The sequence below is a fragment of the Delphinapterus leucas genome, chromosome 1 (genome assembly GCF_059928025.1).
Source record: "Delphinapterus leucas isolate spDelLeu-1000000601 "Yukka" chromosome 1, BTC_Dleu_Yukka2, whole genome shotgun sequence".
NCBI classification, from domain to species: domain Eukaryota; kingdom Metazoa; phylum Chordata; class Mammalia; order Artiodactyla; family Monodontidae; genus Delphinapterus; species Delphinapterus leucas.
Genome location: NC_143129.1, coordinates 174,272,780 through 174,295,814, shown reverse-complemented (window position 1 = coordinate 174,295,814; position 23,035 = coordinate 174,272,780). Strand labels below are relative to the sequence as shown.

The 23,035-nt window shown below is 47.8% G+C and overlaps 1 protein-coding gene across 5 annotated transcripts in view; it reads right to left on the bottom strand.

Moving 5' to 3' along the window:
• Positions 1 to 12,059: 12,059 nt before the first annotated feature.
• Positions 12,060 to 23,035, bottom strand: part of ECE1 (endothelin converting enzyme 1) — a 113,531-nt gene continuing 102,555 nt past the window's right edge. For 3 of the 5 annotated variants that reach the window (XM_022552126.3, XM_022552124.3, XM_022552127.2), the window contains exons 14-19: positions 22,327 to 22,430; positions 19,245 to 19,355; positions 18,502 to 18,569; positions 17,511 to 17,701; positions 15,291 to 15,386; positions 12,060 to 14,664 (exon numbers count right to left, since the gene is read on the bottom strand). In XM_022552126.3, coding sequence (XP_022407834.1) covers positions 14,488 to 14,664; positions 15,291 to 15,386; positions 17,511 to 17,701; positions 18,502 to 18,569; positions 19,245 to 19,355; positions 22,327 to 22,430 — 747 coding nt within the window. In that variant the 3' untranslated portion in view covers positions 12,060 to 14,487. The remainder of the gene's footprint in view (positions 14,665 to 15,290; positions 15,387 to 17,510; positions 17,702 to 18,501; positions 18,570 to 19,244; positions 19,356 to 22,326; positions 22,431 to 23,035) is intronic. The other 2 variants (XM_089899577.1, XM_089899586.1) reach the window with 2 other exon arrangements.

Here is a 23,035-nt window from a genome sequence, read left to right as displayed (position 1 = left end):
CTGTGCATTAATTTTGTATCCTGCTACTTTATCAAATTCATTGATTAGCTCTAGCAGTTTTCTGGTAGCATCTTTAGGATTCTCTATGTATAGAATCATGTCATCTGCAAACAGTGACAGCTTTACTTCTTCTTTTCCGATTTGGATTCCTTTTATTTCCTTTTCTTCTCTGATTGCTGTGGCTAAAACTTCCAAAACTATGTTGAATAAGAGTGGTGAGAGTGGGCAACCTTGTCTTGTTCCTGATCTTAGTGGAAATGCTTGCAGTTTTTCACCATTGAGGACAATGTTGGCTGTGGGTTTGTCATATATGGCCTTTATTATGTTGAGGAAAGTTCCCTCTATGCCTACTTTCTGCAGGGTTTTTATCATAAATGGGTTTTGAATTTTGTCGAAAGCTTTCTCTGCATCTATTGAGAGGATCATATGGTTTTTCTCCTTCAGTTTGTTAATATGGTGTATCACGTTGATTGATTTGTGTATATTGAAGAATCCTTGCATTCCTGGAATAAACCCCACTTGATCATGGTGTATGATCCGTTTAATGTGCTGTTGGATTCTGTTTGCTAGTATTTTGTTGAGGATTTTTGCATCTATGTTCATCAGGGATATTGGCCTATAGTTTTCTTTCTTTGTGACATCCTTGTCTGGTTTTGGTATCAGGGTGATGGTGACCTCGTAGAATGAGTTGGGGAGTGTTCCTCCCTCTGCTGTATTTTGGAAGAGTTTGAGAAGGATAAGTGTTAGCTCTTCTCTAAATGTTTGTTAGAATTCGCCTGTGAAGCCATCTGGTCCTGGGCTTTTGTTTGTTGGAAGATTTTTAATTACAGTTTCAATTTCAGTGCTTGTGATTGGTCTGTTCATATTTTCTATTTTTTCCTGATTCAGTCTTGGCAGGTTGTGCATTTCTAAGAATTTGTCCATTTCTTCCAGGTTGTCCATTTTATTGGCACAGAGTTGCTTGTAGTAATCTCTCATGATCTTTTGTATTTCTGCAGTGTCAGTTGTTACTTCTCCTTTTGCATTTCTAATTCTAATGATTTGAGTCTTCTCCCTTTTTTTCTTGATAAGTCTGGCTAATGGTTTATCAATTTTGTTTATTTTCTCAAAGAACCAGCTTTTAGTTTTATTGATCTTTGCTATTGTTTCCTTCATTTCTTTTTCATTATTTCTGATCTGATTTTTATGATTTCTTTCCTTCTGCTAACTTTGGGTTTTTTTTGTTCTTCTTCCTCTAATTGCTTTAGGTGCAAGGTTAGGTTGTTTATTCGAGATGTTTCCTGTTTCTCAAGGTAGGCTTGTATTGCTATAAACTTCCCTCTTAGAACTGCTTTTGCTGCATCCCATAGGTTTTGGGTCGTCGTGTCTCCATTGTCATTTGTTTCTAGGTATTTTTTGATTTCCCCTTTGATTTCTTCAGTGATCACTTCGTTATTAAGTAGTGTATTGTTTAGCCTCCATGTGTTTGTATTTTTTACAGATCTTTTCCTGTAATTGATATCTAGTCTCATAGCGTTGTGGTCGGAAAAGATACTTGATAAAACTTTGATTTTCTTAAATTTACCAAGGCTTGATTTGTGACCCAAGATATGATCTCTCCTGGAGAATGTTCCATGAGCACTAGAGAAAAATGTGTATTCTGTTGTTTTTGGATGGAGTGTCCTATAAATATCAGTTAAGTCCATCTTGTTTAATGTATCATTTAAAGCTTGTGTTTCCTTATTTATTTTCATTTTGGATGATCTGTCCATTGGTGAAAGTGGGGTGTTAAAGTCCCCTACTATGAATGTGTTACTGTCGATTTCCCCTTTTATGGCTGTTAGTATTTGCCTTATGTATTGAGGTGCTCCTATGTTGGGTGCATAAATATTTACAATTGTTATATCTTCTTCTTGGATTGATCCCTTGATCATTATGTAGTGTCCTTCTTTGTCTCTTCTAAGAGTCTTTATTTTAAAGTCTATTTTGTCTGATATGAGAATTGCTACTCCAGCTTTCTTTTGGTTTCCATTTGCATGAAATATCTTTTTCCATCCCCTTACTTTCAGTCTGTATGTGTCTCTAGGTCTGAAGTGGGTCTCTTGTAGACAGCAAATATATGGGTCTTGTTTTTGTATCCATTCAGCCAATCTGTGTCTTTTGGTGGGAGCATTTACATTTAAGGTAATTACATTTAAGGTACATACCATTTACATTTAAGGTAATTATCGATATGTATGTTCCTATTCCCATTTTCTTAATTGTTTTCGGTTCGTTATTGTAGGTCTTTTCCTTCTCTTGTGTTTCTTGCCTAGAGAAGTTCCTTTAGCAGTTGTTGTAGAGCTGGTTTGGTGGTGCTGAACTCTCTCAGCTTTTGCTTGTCTGTAAAGGTTTTAATTTCTCCATCAAATCTGAATGAGATCCTTGCTGGGTAGAGTAATCTTGGTTGCAGGTTTTTCTCCTTCATCACTTTAAATATGTCCTGCTAGTCCCTTCTGGCTTGCAGAGTTTCTGCTGAAAGATCAGCTGTTAACCTTATGGGGATTCCCTTGTGTGTTATTTGTTGTTTTTCCCTTGCTGCTTTTAATATGTTTTCTTTGTATTTAATTTTTGACAGTTTGATTAATACGTGTCTTGGTGTATTTCTCCTTGGATTTATCCTGTATGGGACTCTCTGTGCTTCCTGGACTTGATTAACTATTTCCTTTCCCATATTAGGGAAATTTTCAACTATAATCTCTTCAAATATTTTCTCAGTCCCTTTCTTTTTCTCTTCTTCTTCTGGAACCCCTATAATTCGAATGTTGGTGCGTTTAATGTTGTCCCAGAGGTCTCTGAGACTGTCCTCAGTTCTTTTCATTCTTATTTCTTTATTCTGCTCTGCAGTTGTTATTTCCACTATTTTATCTTCCAGGTCACTTATCCGTTCTTCTGCCTCAGTTATTCTGCTATTGATCCCATCTAGAGTATTTTTCATTTCATTTATTGTGTTGTTCATCATTGTTTGTTTCATCTTTAGTTCTTCTAGGTCCTTGTTAAATGTTTCTTGCATTTTCTCTATTCCATTTCCAAGATTTTGGATCATCTTTACTATCATTATTCTGAATTCTTTTTCAGGTAGACTGCCTATTTCCTCTTCATTTGTTAGGTCTGGTGGGTTTTTATCTTGCTCCTTCGTCTGCTGTGTGTTTTTCTGTCTTCTCGTTTTGCTTATCTCACTGTGTTTGGTGTCTCCTTTTTGCAGGCTGCAGGTTCGTAGTTCCCGTTGTTTTTGTGTCTGTCCCCAGTGGCTAAGGTTGGTTCAGTGGGTTGTGTAGTCTTCCCGGTGGAGGAGACTAGTGCCTGTGTTCTCGTGGATGAGGCTGGATCTTGTCTTTCTGGTGGGCAGGTCCACGTCTGGTGGTGTGTTTTGGGGTGTCTGTGGACTTATTATGATTTTAGGCAGCCTCTCTGCTAATGGGTAGGGTTGTGTTCCTGTCTTGCTAGTTGTTTGGCATAGGATGTTCAGCACTGTAGCTTGCTGGTCGTTGAGTGAAGCTGGGTGATAGTGTTGAGACGGAGATCTCTGGGAGATTTTCGCAGTTTGATATTATGTGGAGCTGGGAGGTCTCTTGAGGACCAGTGTCCTGAAGTTGGCTCTCCCACCTCAGAGGCACAGCACTGACTCCTGGTTGCAGCACCAAGAGCCTTTCATCCACATGGCTCAGAATAAAAGGGAGAAAAAGTAGAAAGAAAGAATTAGTAGAAGTAGAAAGAAAGGAGGGAGGGAAGGAGGGAGGGAGGAAGGAAGGAAGGAGGGAAGGAAGGAAAAAAAGAAAGAAAGAAGATAAAGTAAAATAAAATAAGATAAAATATAATAGAGTTATTAAAATAAAAAAATAATTATTAAGAGAAAAAAAAAAACGGACGGATAGAGCCCTAGGACAAATGGTGGAAGCAAAGCTATACAGACAAAATCTCACATAGAAGCATACACATACACACTCACAAAAAGAGGAAAAGGGGAAAAAATCATAAATCTTGCTCTCAAAGTCCACCTCCTCAATTTGTGATGATTTGTTATCTAAAGGAGGGAAGGAAGGAAAGAAAGAACGAAGATAAACTAAACTAAAATAAAGTTATTAAAATAAAAAGTAATTAAGAAAAAAAATTAAAAAAAAAAAAGGACGGATAGAACCCTCGGACAAATGGTGGAAGCAAAGCTATACAGACAAAATCTCACACAGAAGCATACACACTCACAAAAAGAGGAAAAGGGGAAAAAATCATAAATCTTGCTCTCAAAGCCCACCTCCTCAATTTGGGATGATTCGTTGTCTATTCATGCATTCCACAGATGCAGGGTTCATCAAGTTGATTGTGGAGCTTTAATCCGCTGCTTCTGAGGCTGCTGGGAGAGATTTCCCTTTCTCTTCTTTGTTCTCACAGCTCCCAGGGGCTCCGCTTTGGATTTGGCCCCGCCTCTGCGTGTAGGTCGCTGGAGGGCGTCTGTTCTTCGCTCAGACAGGGCGGGGTTAAAGGAGCCGCTGATTCGGGGGCTCCGGCTCGCCCAGGCCGGGGGGAGGGAGGGGCACGGAGTGCGGGGCGAGCCCGCGGCGGCAGAGGCCGGCGTGACGTTGCACCAGCCTGAGGTGCACCGCGTGCCTTCCCAGGGGAGTTGTCCCTGGTTCCCGGGACCCTGGCAGTGGCGGGCTGCACAGGCTCTCCGGAAGCGGGGTGTGGACAGTGACCTGTGCTCGCACACAGGCTTCCTGGTGGTGGCAGCAGCAGCCTTAGCGTCTCATGCCCGTCTCTGGGGTCCGCCCTTTTAGCCGCGGCTCGCGCCCGTCTCTTAAGCAGCGTTCTTAATCCCCTCTCCTCGCGCACCAGGAAACAAAGAGGGAAGAAAAAGTCTCTTGCCTCTTCGGCAGCTCCAGGCTTTTCCCCGGACTCCCTCCCGGCTAGGCGTGGCGCACTAACCCCTTCAGGCTGTGTTCACACCGCCAGCCCCAGTCCTCTCCCGGAGCTCCGACCGAAGCCCGAGCCTCAACTCCCAGCCCCGCCCGCCCCGGCAGGTGAGCAGACAAGCCTCTCGGGCTGGTGAGTGCCGGTTGGCACCGATCCTCTGTGCGGGAATCTCCCCGCTTTGCCCCCCACACCCCTGTGGCTGTGCTCTCCTCCGCGGCACGGAAGCTTCCCCCCTCCGCCACCCGCAGTCTCCGCCCGCGAAGGGGCTTCCTAGTGTGTGGAAACCTTTCCTCCTTCACAGCTCCCTCCCACTGGTGCAAGTCCCGTCCCTATCCTTTTGTCTCTGTTTATTCTTTTGCCCTACCCAGTTACGTGGGGGGTTTCTTGCCTTTTGGGAGGTCTGAGGTCTTCTGCCAGCGTTCAGTAGGTGTTCTGTAGGAGTTGTTCCACGTGTAGATGTATTTCTGGTGTATCTGTGGGGAGAAAGGTGATCTCTGCGTCTTACTCTTCCGCCATCTTCCCGGAAGCTCTGATGAATTCTTTTATTAAGTTAATTTTACCATTTATTCTCTAGAGTTTTTCAGGTACACAATCATGTCATCTGCAAGTAGAGATCACTTTATTTTTGTTTTTCTGATTCCTAGCTAATTACATTGGCTAATCCATCTGGAACCAGGGTAAATAGTGGGGGAGATACTGGGAGACTGTCTTTTCCTGACCATATATTCCATATTTGGGCTACTGTAAATAATGCCACAATGAACATTGGAGTGCATATATCTTTTCAAATTAGAGTTTTTGTTATCTTCTAAAAAATACCCAGAACTGGAATTACTGGATCATATGGTAGTTCAATTTTTTTTTTTTTAAGATTTATTTATTTATTTACTTGTTGGCTGTGTTGCATCTTGTTGCAGTGCGCGGGCTTTTTCTAGTTGCGGCGAGCGGGAGCTACTTTTCGTTGCGGTGTGCAGGCTTCTCATTGCGGTGGCTTCTCTCATTGCGGAGCATGGGCTCTAGGCTTGCGGGCTTCAGTAGCTGCAGCACGTAGCCTTCAGTAGTTGTGGCTCACGGGCTTAGTTGCCCTGCGGCATGTGGGATCTTCCCAGACCAGGGCTCAAACCTGTGTCCCCTGCATTGTCAGGCAGATTCTTAACCCCTGCACCACCAGGGAAGCCCTCAATTTTTAATTTTTTGAGGAACCTCCATAGGGTTTTCCATAGGCTGTACCAATTTACATTCCCACTAACAGTGCACGAGGGCTCCCTTTCCTCCACATCCTTGCCAAGACTTGTTATTTATTGTCTTTTTGATAATAGCCATTCTGACAGGTGCGAGGTGGTATATCAATGTGGTTTTAATTTGCATTTCCCTGATGATTAATGATATGGAGCATCTTTTCATGTGTCTGTTAGCCCGTATATCTTTTTTTGGAAAAATGTCTATTCAGATTTTCTGCCCAATTTTTTTTTTTTTTTTTTGCAGTACGTGGGCCTCTCACTGTTGTGGCCTCTCCCGTTGTGGAGCACAGGATCTGGACGCACAGGCTCAGCGGCCATGGCTCACGAACCTAGCCACTCCATGGCATGTGGAATCTTCCCGGACCAGGGCACAAACCCGTGTCCCCTGCATCGGCAGGCGGACTCTCAACAACTGTGCCACCAGGGAAGCCCTGCCCATTTTTTTTTAATTGGGTTTTTTTTTTTGATGTTGAGTTGTATGAATTCCTTGTATATTAACCCCTTATCAGATATATCTTCCCCCATTTGCAAATAGCTTCCCCCATTCAATAGGCTGCCTTTTCATTTGTTGATCGTTCCCTGCGCTGGGCAGATGTTTTTCTGTAGTTTTGCTATTTGTCGAATCCGATCCTTGCTGGGTAGAGTAATCTTGGTTGTAGGTTTTCCCCTTTCATCACTTTAAATGTGTCCTGCCACTCCCTTCTGGCTTTCAGAGTTTCTGCTGAAAGATCAGCTGTTAACCTTATAGGGATTCCCTTGTATGTTATTTGTTGTTTTGTAGTTTTGCTATTTGAAGGACAGTTGGGTTCAATGTAACATCCTTGGATTGCTTCCCTAAGTTTCTTGAGAATGCTGCATCACTATTGTTTTGCTTTGCATCTTATTTATTTGTTATTGCGTCAAAATATATATAAATATGTATAACATTTGTCACTTTAACCATTCATAAGTGTACAATTCAGTGGCATTAAATACATTTACAATGTTGTGTAACCACCACCACTATCTATACCTAAAACTTTTTCATCATCTCCAGCAAAAACTCTGTACCTATTGAACTATAACTTCCCCTTCCCTCGTTCCCTCCAGCCTCTGGTAATCTCTATTCTATTTTCTGTCTCTATGAATTTGCCTATTCTAGGTACTTCATATAATGTATGTTATTTTTTTAAAAGTCTGCCTAAGTTATTTCATATTTTTGCCTGGAGGCTCTGCTTTCTATCTTTAAAGTCCAATAGCTTTACAAGGATCTATCTTAGAGTTGATTGCTCAATGTCAATTTACGTAGTACCCAGTGAACCCTTTTGATGTGTAGACCGAGGTCTTTTATTTCTAGAAAGTCTTCCTGGATTACACTTTTAAATGTTAGCTCTTTGCCTGTCTTTCATTTCCACCATTTTCTCTCTGACCGTTTTTACTTCTTTATCTAATTTTCATTTTCTTGGTTGTCTTCCTGCTTTTCTTCAATGTCCTTTAGTAAGTTTTCATTTGAATCTATCATCCCTTGGACACCTTTTAGTTTAATCTTCATTTATGATACGATTTTGTTATTTTATTCTCCAAGATCAATATCAATTCTCATTTCATTTCTTCCTCTTTTTTTGGCCTATTTCTGCTGTCAGATTTTGTATTTCTGATTTGAGGTATTTTTCCGTATCCCTAAATGCTTATTTGAGGATATTTAATTCAGTTTGGAGCGTCATGTTAGTTTTCTTCTGCTGAGATGCTCTGATTTGCATTTATTTTCTCTTTTTTTTTTTCTTAACAGTAGTTTTGAATGTATGTGATCTGCCTTTTTATAGTCCTGGTCATTCATGGACAGGACTTCTTATTCAAGCTTGCCCTCTGCTGTACGTCCTGCAGCCCCTGTTCAACATCCTTTACAAACAGTGTGGAGGAGGAGGTGGTGGTGTGGTGGGGAACTGGCTTTTCTTAGGTCTCACTTTTTTTAATTCAAGTATAATTGACTTACACTATCATATTAGCTTTCTTGTTTGTTTTTTAGGATTCTTACTTTTTCCTTCTTAATCCCTTCTTTCCTTCACTATCACATCTACAAGGGGACCAGCCCTACTGTATATATCTGCTTCTCTCCAAGAAGCAATGCTTCTACAAAGCTACCCTTTCTATTCTTTCCAGATTCCTCCCGGGTGCTGGTGCTGCTGGTGGCTATTATGCCCCAACTGTGTTCAGTGTTTTGGCACTTGGTGTTGGACATCCTGAGAGTGGTTTTGTCTGTGGGTCACCTAAGACTTCCAGGCCCCTCTACTGTTTTTCACAATGTCTCTGAAACCTTCTCTCCATCACTCTTGGCACCCACAGGCTTGCAGCTGTATGTGGTGGGATTTCTGTTGGAATTTGGATTATTTCTCTACTTCAAGTAACTCAAGGTTCCTGTGTGGTTTTATTTCCTTTCTTTGTTGATTTACCTTCCTTTGGGGGGAGGGTGAGTGGGTACACTTGAAATTAGGGCGCTACCTTTGTCCTCCAAGCCTGGAAGTCCTGGTAAATGCACTTGACATTTAATAAACACTGTCAAATTGGCCCTCACAGTGGGTGGCAGTACCCAGTTCCCTACGTCCTCACCAATGCTTAATATCAAATATCATCACTTTTGTTGAACTGATGGGTGAAAAATGTTACCTCATCGTAATTTTAAATGCATTTCTCATATTATTAGTGGGATTATCGTTTCAAAAATTATTTTTCTTTTTGTATTTTTTTTCTTCTCTGAATGATCTCTTTAAATCTTTTGCTCTCTTTTTCACCTGATTGGGTTTTTTAATTTTATGAGTTGTTTATATATATTCTGGATCATTAGCTATGCATGTTGCAAATTTTTTCTTCCAATCTGTCACTTAAAAAAAATTTATTTATTTGGCTGCATCGGGTCTTTGTTGCAGCGTGCAGGCTCTTCGTTGTGGCATGCGCGCTTCTCTCTAGTTGTGACGTGCGGGTTTTCTCTTCTCTAGTTGTGGCGCGGGTTCCAGAGCTAGTGGGCTCTGTAGTTTGCGGCACGCAGGCTCTCTAGTTGAGGCGCATGAGCTCAGCATTTGTGGTGTGTGGGCTTATTTGTCCCGCGGCATGTGGGTTCTTAGTTCCCTGACCAAGGATCGAACCCGTGTGCCCTGCATAGGAACGCAGATTCTTTACCACTGGACCTGTCACTTGTCTTTTAATTCAAAAATTTTAAAATTGAAGTATAGTTGATTTACAATGTTGTGTTAATTTCAGGTGTACAGCAAAGTGATGCAGTTTTTATATATATGTATGTATATATATATTTTTTCAGATTCTTTTCCATTATAGGTTATTACAAGATATTGAATATAGTTCCCTGTGCTATATAGTAGATCCGTGTTGTTTATCTAATCTTTTAATTTTATTTATTGTATCTTGTTTATAAATGAATTGTCTTCATGTTGCCAAATGTATTAGTCTTTTCCTTTTATGTTTTTTTTCTTTATTCACTTGTACCTTTGTGTATGTGTCTTTAAAGGGCTTTTAAAAAAATTTAATTTATTTATTTTTGGCTGCGTTGGGTCTTTGTTGCTGCCTGCGGGCTTTCTCTAGTTGCGGTGAGCGGGGGCTACTCTTCATTGCAGGGCTCAGGCCTCTCATTGCGGTGGCCTCTCTTGTTGTGGAGCACAGGCTCCAGGTGTGCAGGCTTCAGTAGTTGTGGCACGTGGGCTCAGTAGTTATGGCACACGGGCTTAGTTGCTCTGCAGCGTGTGGGATCTTTCTGGACCAGGGCTTGAGCCCGTGTCCTCTGCATTGGCAGGCGGATTCTTAACTGCGCCACCAGGGAAGTCCAAGTGTGTGTGTGTGTGTGTGTGTGTGTGTGTGTGTGTCTTTGGATGATAGGATTATGGTAGATTTTCATTTCTTTAGAGTTTTTAAAAAAATATTTTTAGAAATTCTACAATTACCTTCATATTTGTGAATAGTGTCTTTTCAAAGATGACTTTGCCTACCCAAAGTCATGAACATCTTCTGTAATATTTCATCTAATACTTTTATAGTTACTGCATGTTTAGGTCTCCATATGTGTAGAATTTATCGCTGTGATCACTGTGTGTGAGAACTGTGTGAGAGAGGCAAGAGCTAGATTCATTTTTTCCCAAGTGGATATCCTAACACGATTTATTAAATGGTTCATCATTTCCCAACTGATTTAAAGGGCTTCCTTTATCCTATACTAGTTCCCACATATACATAGAATTGTCTCCCTAATCTATTCATGTTGTTTCATTTCTCTAATCCTACACCAACACGACATCATACTACGTACTAAAGCTTTATAGCATATTTTGAGAGAACCAGCTCCCTCATTATTCTTTTTCAAAATTGTCTTGGCCATGGTGCATTTTCTATTCCATGTGAATCCGCGTATCAAATTCCATGAAAATTATCTTGGAAGTTTGGTTGAAAGTACATGGAAATTATAGATTAACGTGGGGGAGAACTGACATCTTTTATTATGTTGAGCTTTTCCATTCATGGCGAGGGTATTCTGCATTTATTCAGGTCTTCTTTTATGGTCTTCTGGAAAGTTTTAGTTTTCATTGTAAAGGTCTCACCCATTTTTGTTTTATTATTGTAGTAGATTCTTTAAAGTTTAGAATATTGTCTCATCCCTCCCTCTGCAGTTCCTCAACACTTATGGAGAGTCTCCGCTGAATCCTTTTGCATTCACAATTAATTGTTATTATAGGTTGTATACATTTTCTAGTTGTGCTCAATCGCATCTTGCATGTGTTTCTATCTCCTTAACTGTAGGATAAACTCCTAGAGGGTCGAGCTGGGGTTTTAATTCCTGCTTGGGGAGGGGGGCATGCTTTGGAAGCAGAGGATCTGCTGCTAACAAAAAAGGGAGGCAGTTCGGGAAGGGAGAAGCAGGGGCCCCAGGGCTCAGAGTGGGGAAGAGAAAGGAGCCTGTTCACTCGGTCATTGGGAAAGGGAGAGTGTCAGTAAGATGGGCCTCTGCAGGAAAAAAATGTCTCCCTTCTGCACCTTCAGCCTGTGTGTGTGTGTATGTGTGTGCTTCCCGAGGCGGTACTGTTTTTAGCAGCCTCTCATATTTTCATGTGAGATGAAGACAGACTGGAGTGATGCTTCTACAAGTAGGCAGCACTAAAGACTGCCAGCAAATCACCAGAAACCAGGCTTCTAGCCTAGATTCTCCCTCACATTCCTCAGCAGGAATCAACTCTGCCGACACCTCAGTCTCAGACTTCAGAACTGTGAGACAATAAATTTCTGTTTTATTAGCCACCACGTTGTCATAGTTCGTTATGGCAGCCCTGGCACTAAGGCACTCTGGTAGGAGAGGGAAGCCTGTATGAGCCACCTGATCGGGACTGGAGGTCAGGAATGGCCTCCTAGAGGTGATGCTGAGCTGGGCATTGAAGTATGGGTAGGAGTTTATCAGCCAAAAGAAGTCAGCGAAGAGTATTCCAGGCAGAGGGAAGAATACATGCAAAACCCAGGAGGAGGCATGAGTGTATGTCAGAGACTCTTCCTTGAACTTCTTCGAATGCCCCTTCTCCTGCCTGGCCCTGCCCAAGCACCTGAGGCCTGGAAACCCACTGCTGACATCCTTTGCTCCAAGATAATGGAAAAATTATTTTTACCAGGTCCCTTGAGCTCATGTGGTGACATGCATCATTCTCACCAGCAGGGGGCCCTTACACGGTCATATGGATGAAGTGTGGCCAAGTGGGCATAGGCACTGCGTAACCTTCTGGCATTTGTCAGGGTCCAAGGCCTCTGCTCTGGGGAGGAGGTGCCGTAGGCCCTGGGGGTGCTAGCAGCTCTGTGCTGGCCGGGAGCCCTCCCTCAGCTCCACAGGACACACACCGCCCCAGAAGGACACACACTTGGACCAACATGGCCCTCGGTACAAGTACTTTATTTCAGTTACAATAGTGCCAAACCCAAGCTACAGTAGCACAAAACATAATACAAAAAATAGATTCCCAGCTCCAAACCCCACGTCTATGTGCCCACGGAGAAGCCGCCCCTATGGCTCCCCAGGCCTAGGAGGAAGGGGCCTCTCAGAGCGCAGCTGCCCAAGGCTCTGCAGGGGAGGCAGTGGGAGTGCTTCCTTTGCTTCCATCCCCGCTGGTCCCGAGTCCTCCTCGGCCTGCCCCCTCCCACTCCCTGAAGCAATGAGGGCAGAGGACGTTCCCTCCGGCTGGACCCTCAGCCCTAGGACCGCTGCTTCTGGCTGGCAGGTCCCAGTCCATGGTGCCGGGGGTGCGACCCTCCTCGGGGAAGGCCGGAGGGCAGGAGGGTGGAGTGGGGGAGGGGAGGGCGCCAGGCCCAGGAGAGCCGGTCCCTCCGTGGTGAGGTGCGCATGGCGGGCTCCCGACTCCAGCTCCTTCTCTGGCTCCTGTCCTCCATTTCCTCTGAAGAGACATTAGGCCTGCCGCTGGTGGGGGCCAGGGGCCTCACCTGGAGCCCACTGCCAAAACCCCTGCCCCAGCTCCAGGGCCGACCTGAAGGTGGGCGAGGCAGTGGTTGAGCCTCTGCTCATCTTGGGCGAGGAGAACGCTGGCTCCCTGTGGGAGCGGGGCTGGCCCGGTGGCCTGGCTACCAGGCAGGAGGGCTGAGGCAGCTCCTGCCTTGGTCAGGGGTGCCTGCTTCCTCAGGGCCAGCCTGGGGCTACATGAGCTCCACCAGGTGGGGGAGTCCAGAGAAAATGAGGCCGCAGGGAAGGGACGACATTCCTGGTCCCTACACCTCAGGCCAGACCAACCAGGTTGGGGGAGCCTTCCCCTCGCAGCCTCCCGTGGCTAAGAGCATCCCCCAAGAAGAGCAGTGGATCTTGCTACAAGTATTGTCTTGATTCAGCCCAAGGGGCTGAGGGTGGGCTGAAGCCCAGGGCAAGTTCAGGGGCTCTTCAGATTCCTGACCTCAGTGCCGTAGACCTGTAGGCCAGAGCCTCTGGGTGGCTATGAGGGGCAGCTGTGTGGCACTGGAGTAGGGGGTATGGCCTTGTGTTCCAGTCAGGACACTTGGGGGGCTTCATTGAGGAGGCCAAGGGGCCCCTGGGGGCGGAGGGCTGTCTCCTTGCGGGGAGCCCAGGCGCAGCCCTGGATAAGGCACTAGAGAAGGGAGGGCGGGCCTGGCTGCGGTCCTGGGAGCCCGGCCCGGGCCAGTGGTAGAGGACGGAGCTCGAAGGGAGGATTTGGGCCCTTGGGCAATGAGAGCTGCTTTCTCTTTCCTTCTTCCCTGGGAGAAGAGGGTCTGCAAGGCAGAGACCCCAAAGTGGCTGGGATAGCAGGATGCTGCAGAGAGACAACAGGCCCCGGGACTGACGGGGGGTCAGTCAAAAGAAGGCGGACGGAAAGAGGACATCCATGGCATGGTGGAGTACACCTGATGGCGATGTCTCAGCCTCGCAGGGCTCCTGTGACCCGGATCCAGGGTGCTCGGGCACCTCCAGACAGGGTTTGAGGGCCCTCACCTGGCCTCATGCAGCCATCAGTCCTCTGCTGTGACTTCGGGGTCAGATCTTCCTTGCTGGGGTTCCCACTGTTGGACTCTGGGGACAGAGGCAGGCACACTGAGGGGGTGGTACCAACAAGCTGGCCCCTCCCTCTGCCGGGCCTCTATGCCTCTCCTCTCTGCACCAGGGGACCAAGAACCAGGGGAGGAGGCTGAAACCGCATACCCCAGGGACTGAGGCAGCTCTCCACTGGGGGACCTGCTCAGTGGCTGGGGATCCTGCTTCAGACCAATCTTGCAGCAAGTGAGGAAGCGAGGCGGGGGGTAAATCAGTGGGGCTTGTCCACAGGTTATTTAGAAAAACAGAACATAATAAATATACCAATCCTTTCCTTAAAAAAAAAAAAAAAAGTGTTTCAAATGCGTTATTTCCCTGAAGATTTCCAGTGTATTCCACAATGTTTAAAAAATAGTTTCCCCAAAAATACATCTTTAAAGCACTGACACAGTGGTGTTTGTGGTGTATCTGGCGCTGGATGTGGGCAGGAGGCTGTGTCCCACTGCCCGTGTCGGCGTGGGGCCCAGGCCTGGTGAGCAACCGGCCTGACACCCAAATGCCCATCAGAGTTGACACACGTGTGCCTGGGATGACCGGGTCTTCACAGGGGAGCAAATCTCGGATTAATGTGAGAACCCACATCACAGACTTGGTTCGGGCTGAAAACCCTCCAGCGAGGGGAAGGGGGCCCGAGGTGTCCAGGCGCCGCCCTGGGCGCCGGAAGGAGCGGGCAGCCTTGTTGGCCCCGCCCCGGGGGCGGTCCTCGGCCCCTGCCCTGCTTCCTCCTTGGCTCTTGATGCTCCACCCCTCTCACCACACTTCACACTTGTGATGAGGGTTCATGGGTGAGCCGGGCGGGCAGTGGAAGTGTTCCGAGAACTCCCTAGAGTTGGAGATGGAGCCGATGACCCGGAAGCGGGACGGGCTATGAGGATCGGTGATGAGACCTTCGTGCGAGCTCTCGGGCGTGCGGACGGAGCACCAGACCTTCGGGGGAGAGACATGGGAGAGGCCGGGGTCACCACTGGCCCCATCACCACAGCAGGAAAATAAGGGCCCCGCCTGGTTCTGAGACCCCGGGGGGCCAGGAGAGTCTGTCAAGTGGGTTAGGAAGAGACAGGGGCTGGTGGGACCCCATCCCAGCTTCCTCTGCTGCAGCCACAGCAGCTCTCTGTCTGTTCCGGGCATCTTCGTGACATTTCACCTGAACGAAGGATTCTGCCCCCAAACCACTTTGAGTCCAGATCAAACTGTCTAATGGCCTGGTGGCTCCGGGCACCAACAGAAGGCTACATGTTGAATGCCAGCTCAAGGAACAGCCCGGGATGTCTTGAGTTTTCAAGACATTGCTAGAACCCCAGAAGCAGAAGGGCCCTTAGCAGTCACCTCGTCCTCTTACCTACCTGATGCAGGAATTCCTCTAACAGCATTCTTGGCCCTTCCTTGAATTTCTCTAATGATGAAGCTCACCTTCTTACAGGGTAAATGCCCTGCGGATGGACCAGTGAGCTAGGGCTTCCCAATTTGAGGAAACTTGCCTTTTGATTTTCAGAGCTCCTGGAACTCAAGATGGCAGATTCTGTCTGAGTTTGGCTTTTCTCTAATGAACTCACCTGTGCAAACCCCAGGAAGAAGAGCTGGTTATTGGTGAGACCCAGGGTGGGCAACGTCTGCTCAGCCCCGTACTTCTTCACCCAGTTCTGGTAGGCCTGTGGGGAGAGAACAGAGCTCAGGGTCCCCATGACACAGGAGCAAGCAGGGTGGGGTGGGGGCTACCATGGGAGATCGGGGATGGTCTACCCAGTTGGGACAGGGACTAGCTTCTGGTGATGGCCTCAGCTCAGCCTAGAGGAGCCGTCCTCTTTACCTGCACTCATTCTGAGGGGAGCTCATTCAACACTATGGCTTTGAATACCATCTACATCTAAATACCGACGGCTCTCAAATGCACACCCTTCTGGCTCCAGCCTCTTCTTGGGTATATTCAACTGCCCCAGCTGGATATCCAAGATGCATCCCAAACTTAACACAAACACACACACACACACACTCACTTTCCCATCACAGTAAGTGACATCACCAACCCCCCAGTTACTCAGGCCCAGACCCCAGGACTCTCCCTTGATTCTTCTCTTTCAATCCACCGAACAACCCAAATCTAACCACTTCTCACCTTTCCCATTGCTCTATCCTGTCTCTTGCCTGGACAACCTCACAGCAGCTTTCTACCTAGTCTCCGTGACTCAAACTGGTCCAAGTTCAATCCCCTCCCAACTTAGCAACTCAAGTCATCCTCGTAAAGCAGGGGTTGGCAAAATTTTCTGTAAAGGGCCGGAGAGTAACTATTTTCAGCTTTGGAAGCCAAACACTTTTCCGCAGCAACTCAAGGGCGCCACTGCTGTGTGAAAGCAGACACAGGCACCGTGGAGACGAATGGGCATGGCTGTGTCCCCCCCAGTTTTTATTTATTTTTATTGATTTATCCAGCCGAGGGCTGGATGTGGCCCAGGGACTGTAGGTCTGCTGACCCTGTCGTACAGGATAACTTAGATCATTTCATTCCTCTACTTAAAACCCCTGCAGCGGCTCTCATTGTCGCCAGAATAAAACCCAAGCTCCTTGCTCAGCCGGCAGAGGCCGGCAGCCTGGTCCAGCCACTCCTCCGGCCTCCCCCCTGCCCTGGGCCCTGCCCTCCCTCCACGCTGCCCCCGTCCTCCTTCCTGTCCTTGACCACGCCAGGCTTGGGTCCATCTCATGGCCTCCGTACTTACTCTTCTTTCCCAGCTTTCCCTGCCTCTTCCTCATCATTTAGGTCTCAATTCAAATGTCATCCCCTCCAGAAGGCCTCCCCTGGCCATCCTTCCCCCCATTTTCCTTTATTACTTTGGCCTAGTTTATATTCTTCTTCTCCTTATCAATACCTGAAGTTACCTCATTTATTTGTGTAGGTATGTATTGCCTTTCTCCCCCTCCCCACCCCATTAAAATTGGGAGCTTTAGGACAGCAGGATCCCTGTCTGTTTTGTCACAGAATCTCTGGCGCCAACAACAGTACACGGTGGGTAGAAAGTTCGCGATTCCCTTTCACTGACTAATGGACGTCAGGCAAGTTGCTGAACGTTTCTGGGTTGGTTTCCTCACCTGCAAAACGGGCGTGTGACACCTAATTGTAAAGCTGTCGGGGGCGCTGAGCACAGCACCTGGCGCACAGTAAGGCCTCAATACCGGGCACCTCGTGGGATTTCTGCTCTCACTACCACGGGGAGCTGGAGGCTCTGCACTGGCCTCTGGTATCTCCCTTCCAACTCAGCTAACGTCTCCGAGTGCCACTCCGGACCAGGCCCTGAGCCCAAGTGGTCACATGCTATCTTTCTAACACCCAGCGATGCAGGGACTAGGTAGCCACAGCCATGTATCCTGAGGCTCAAGGAGGCTGAGTGACTTACTCCAGACCCAGGACGTGAGCCGGAAGTGGCTCCAAGACCACTGACCCCTCCCTCCTTTCCTGGGCCCACTGCTGCCTGAGTCAGTGGTGGCTTCCCCTGTAAAGGGAAGAACAGGCAGGTCTTCAGGTGGGTCTAGCCCAAGCCCTTTCTGGTGACCTTCAGTCGGGCTGGACTCAGAGCAGACAGCCTTTTATGTGCCAGTTCCGTGCTAGGTGCTTCACAGACACCCTTTCAATCAGTTCTCACTGCCACCCATTCCACAGATGTGGCAACTGAGGCTCGCAGGGCTGCTGCACTTGCCCCAGCTTGTCTACAACCACCCTTAACTGAGAAGCAGCTGGACAGTCCCAACCTTGGCCTGGGGTGTGTGAGGAGGGGGCCTCTTACCCGATAGGCCGCCTTGAGGCCCCCATTATCAGCGATGTTCTCCCCGAGGGTGTGCCGGCCGTTCACCGGCTCCCCGTTCACGCTGTAGTTGCCGTACTGCTCCACCATGCACTCGGTCTGCTGCTTGAAAGCCTCCACGGATGAGTTCTTCCACCAGGGCCGAAGGTTCCCGTCCTTGTCATACTCCCGTCCTGCGGGGTCAGACAGAAGTGTCAGGTCAGGGGGAGAAGAGGCAGAGCCGGGACCCGTGCTGCTGGTTGTGCCTCTCCTCCCAGGGAGAAATGATCCACCCATCTGCCACCCAGCACCGGGGAGATGAGGCTGGTCTGGGTGCTAAAGGAGCGGCATGAATCAGCTGTTGGGGTGGGGGTGGGGGGTAGAGGAACCTGATCTCAGCAAAGGACCAGCATGTTCAAATCTTCGGTGGAGCTGGATTCACTGTCAAGGCTGGTGAAGGGCCTCTGACCCTGAGCCAGGAGGAGGTGAACGCAGCCAGCAGTGCTAGGGTCATGGGATAGGGCCCGGCCTCCAAGGCCTTGCCTCCTCCTTCTTCGCCTTGGAGTCCCCAAGGCAGGAGGCAATGAGGAGGATTCTGGACATTAGCTGGTGAGGTGCTAACTCTTCTGACTGTGGTTGGACCAGAGAAATCTCTGGAGTGGTGGAGAAATGTTCTCTCCCCGCTGACTACTGATACCCACCCCTGGCACTGCACACCGTCCTGGAGCAGGGTGCTCCCCTGTGAGTCTGCCCTGTCCTCACAGCCACCACAAAAGCATCATGCCCATTTTACAGAGCAGAAAACAGAGACCTACAGAACTGATGGGACTTGCTAAGGTCCACACAATTGGCAGGTGGCCGGGCCAAGATATGAACCCAGATCCTTCTGTCTCTAAGGCTAAGACCCTTAGACGTGAAGGGAGCAAAAGCAGAAGCAGTGGGGCCAGGAAGCTGGTGGGGAAATCATCTGAAGGGGACCCCAAGGAACCTGTACCTTGATCGTCAAAAGCATGAGTCAGCTCGTGGCCCACGACGACACCGATGCCACCAAAGTTTAAGGCACTGAAGGGGAGGACACGAAGGTGAGAGTGATGCCGTGTGGGGAGGGACCACTGCTCTCCCAGCCTGGAGACACGGCAGAGTCCCGCAGGGCTCCAGCCAGGCCCCTGAGCCAGTCAGAGCCTGGTGAGTCTGCTCTGCCCTGCCTGTGCCCGCTGGACGCCAAGCACTGTGCCAGGTGCTCTGTGGCACCGCACGGTCCTCTTTGGTCATCCCAAAGACTTAGGCCTTGGTAACTAACTCTATAAATGAGCAGACAGAGGTGTGGAATGGTTCAGGCACTTTGCCCAAGGGCCACACAGTCAGCAGAGAGCAGGTCTGGGATTCGGACCCAGGCCTGTGTGGATTTCGTTTCCGAGACAGTGCCCTCACTCTTCCCACCTTCCCAGCTGAGACTGTTCTAGAATGCTGTTAGAGAGGAATTTCCCTATATGTGGCTCCTACCCCCAAGTTCCCACCGTGCAGGGGCTTCCCCGGTCCCGGAGACCCCGGAGGGAAGCACAGGGAGTAAGGCTGTTGTTTCCATGGCAACATCTCCTGGCCGGTGGGACGAGGAGCTCTCAGCGAGGTGGGTGTGCGCGTGGGGTCAGCTGTGGGCCACAGGGCCGGGCTGGGCCCGGGGATCCACTGAGGGGTGTGGGGAGGAGACGGGGCGGGAGCAACAGAAGCATCGCGTACTTGGGTGAAGAGCGGGTGTAGAACGGTGCCTGCAGGATTCCAGCTGGAAACACGATCTCATTCTTGGTGGGCGAGTAGTAAGCGTTCACCATGGGTGGCGTCATGCTCCACCTGCAAGCGAGACACACGGGCAAGCTCAGAGTCTGCTGGGGGAGCGCAGGTGGGGATGGCCCATCGGGAGAGTGTCCAGAGCCCTAAAAGTGTGGACTCCCCTTGACCCCAGGCCCCAGGCCACACAAGCACACAACAGTCCCAGAAACTATTGGCTTTAGCCATGTTAGCAAGCGTACAGTGAAATCTTACTTTACGTTTAATTTCATTTCACTGACTATTAAAAATGCTGAGCATCTCAGGACTTCCCTGGTGGTCCAGCGGTTAAGACTCTGCGCTCCCACCGCAGGGGGCACAGGTTCAATCCCTGGTCGGGGTACTAAGATCCCCCATGCCATGCTGCGTGGTCAAATACAAAATTAAAAAAATGTTGAGCGTCTCAGAAAAAAAAAAAGAACAAAATGGACCATTACATACTAAAAAGTCATTACAATCCAGGCTCAAAATGTATTTGTCAGCAGTTTTCAAAGTGTGCTCTGTGGATACCTGACGGGATGGGAATCCCTCAATTCCCTTTCAGGGGTTCTGTGAGGTCAAACTATTTTCATAATAATGTTAAGATGTTATTCGCCTTTCCCATCGTGTAGACCGTTACACTGATGGTGTAAAAGCAACGCTGGGTAAAACTGCTGGAGTCCTAGCTGAGTCAGGCTGGTGGCACCAGCTGTTCAATTGGTCACCGTGTTCTTCACCAGAAAAAAAAAAGTCATTTTCACTTAAGAACATCCTTGATGACGCAGCATAACTATTAACTTCATTAAATCTAGACCCTTGAGTACAAGTCTCTAAATATTATGCATGACCAGATGGGAACCACTCATAAGCATTTCTGTTTTTTTCATGGAACACCATTTGTACTTGAGAGGATGACTGGTGTTTGACAGACATATCCTTGAAAATGAATAGAGTGAACTCATCACCTCAAGGAAAACAACCGACACCGTTTGTTGCCAATGATAAAAATGCAAGGTTTCCAAAAACCTGAAGTTTCAAGCAAAATTTTGAAAAACTGGTATCGGCCACCACAAACTTGACAGCTGCCCAATATTTAAAGACTTCTCTCTGGAGGTCAGCAGTGATATTACCAAAGGTGGATTTTTTTTGATATTCTAAAATGAAGAAGTTACTGTTTGGAAGATATGTGAAATTCAATGAAGCACTGTTTTCCCAATGACCAATGCACGGTGTTACAAAATCACACCGGGGTAAAAGATCCATTCAAAGCGCAAGACAGACCGATGGATTTCAGTGTAAAAGAGTATGAAAAGTTTATGAATATGGTTTCGGAGGGCAGTGCAACTAACCTTTAAGAAAGTTACACCTGTCGCGTTTTGGTATAGTATCAGCGAAGGATGTGCACATGTATCAAAAAGCCTGTTCAAAGGTCCCTCCCTTTTCTAACTACATGTCTGTGTGAGGCTAGAATTTCTTTATTCCTATCTTTTCTTTTTTTTTTTCGGCCACACCGCATGTGGAACATCCCCAACCAGGAACTGAACCTGTGTCCCCTGTACTGGAAGCGTGGAGTCTTAACCACTGGACCACTGGGGAAGTCCTAGAATTTCTTTATATATTTCAAAACAATATATTGTAACAGAATGAAGGCAGAAGCAGATGTGAGAATCTGGCTGTCTTCTATTAAGCCAAACATTAAAGAAATTTGCAAAAAGTAAAACAATACCTCTCTTCTCAATAAATTAAAAAAAATTGTTCTTTTTCATAAAATTTTCAGAAAAATCAATATAACTCCCATAGGGCTTCCCTGGTGGTGCAGTGGTTAAGAATCTGTCTGCCAATGCAGGGGACACAGGTTCGAGCCCTGGTCTGGGAAGATCCCACATGCCACGGAGCAACTAAGCTCGTGCGCCACAACTACTGAGCCTGCGCTCTAGAGCCTGCAAGCCACAACTACTGAGCCCATGTGTCACAACAACTGAAGCCCGCGTGCCTAGAGCCCGTGCTCTGCAACAAGAGAAGCCACTGCAATGAGAAGCCTGCACACTGCAACGAAGAGTAGCCCCCGTTCGTCACAGCTAGAGAAAGCCCGCGTGCAGCAATGAAGACCCAACGCAGCCAAAAATAAATAAATAAAATAAATTTGTTAAAAAAAAATATATATATATATAACTCCCATAAACAAAAAAGCTTTTGGGGATTCAATGATTTTAAGAGTGTAGAAGGGGCCCTGATGGTAGATAGTAATGAAACACTTGGCTTCCAAATGGTTTTTCTGGTGGGAAGGGCCAGTGGGGAGTGGAGTGAGACAGAAAGGATATTTTCTCCAAGAGCCACGACAGTCACTATGTCTCCTCCAGTAAGTCCCACAGAGATGTATTAAGGGGTGGGTATATTAATGAGTAGGAGACTAACTTTAGATGGAAAATTTTAAGCTAAATTAAAAGACTTCAAATAAATTCACAACACTGGGGCAGTGCCTGTGCCTTATTCTGGAGATCAAAAACCACCTTCTTGTACGTTTATGGGGAGCCCTGGTTGAAGACAACTCAAACCCCTGTTGTCCACAAGAGGGAGCCAGAGGCAAAGAAGTTGCTTTCTCTTTTCTCTAAGATTTACCCTGCAAAATGTTTTAGGCATGGAGGGAGTTTAGTCTGAGAACTAGTACTAGGCGGATTACATCTGAGTTTTCTAGGAGGCTATTAAGCTCCTCCCATCCTATCTACAGATAATGAAGCAAAGGCTCCGAACGCTGAAGTGGTGGAGCTGGGTGGTGTTGCCAGGCCTGCTCAACTCCAGGGACGAAAGCTCCGTCTGGCAACAGGCTGGGCTCTAAGGGCACACAGACTCGGGCTGATCTCAGCTCCCGGCTTCTGAGCGGGGTAACAGCCGCCCGCGCTCCTCAGAGGGCCCTCGTGACAGTCACATCCCGCACCCTGCTCGTGCTGAAGGAGAGCTGGGCCCCCATACCTGCCTGCAGGAGCCCGTGCCCTCCCAGCGAGGCCCGGGGACTCACTGATCTCTGTTGGGCGCTTTCCGGAGCTGGTCGGCAGTGACCCTCCATGAGAAGTTGAAAAACCGCATGGCGTTCTCGAAGTAGAGGTCTGGAACCGCGGTGTACTGGACAGGCGGGAGCAAGCCACAGGGTCAGAGCCCACTCAGGTCCCTGAACGCAAACCGTGTCTTCTAAAACCGAGGAAACTGAGACCCCATGCAGTCAGGGGGCTGGTCCGCAGGGCAGAGACTAGAACGGAGGGCTCAGAGCTGCAGGCTTGGGCTCTACCCTTGGCCCTCACCCTGCTGGGGCCTGCCCCCGCCCCCCCCTTCCAAGGACACACCAAGAGCTTCACCCAGGGCCACCCAGCACCCTACAGTGTCTCAAGGCACCAGGAAGCCCCTGCGGCCGTGCCAGGGCCTTAGGTGGGAAATATGTCCAGTGGGGTCCAGAACTTTCTGCGATGATGGACATGTTCTACACCTATGTTGTCGGATACGGTCGACAGCAGCCACATGTGGCTTCTGAGCATTTCAAATGTGGCTACTGCAACCTTTTAACTTAATTATTTAATTCATTTTGATTTTAATTAATTAGCCATCTGTGGCTAGTAGCTACCACGCTGGCCAGCACAGACCTCATAAATCCAGCTGGGATCTGTGAAACCTCAGGGGACAGGCATTACTGCACACCTTCCTCACCACTCAGCCCGGCCTTTCAGCTCTTGCCA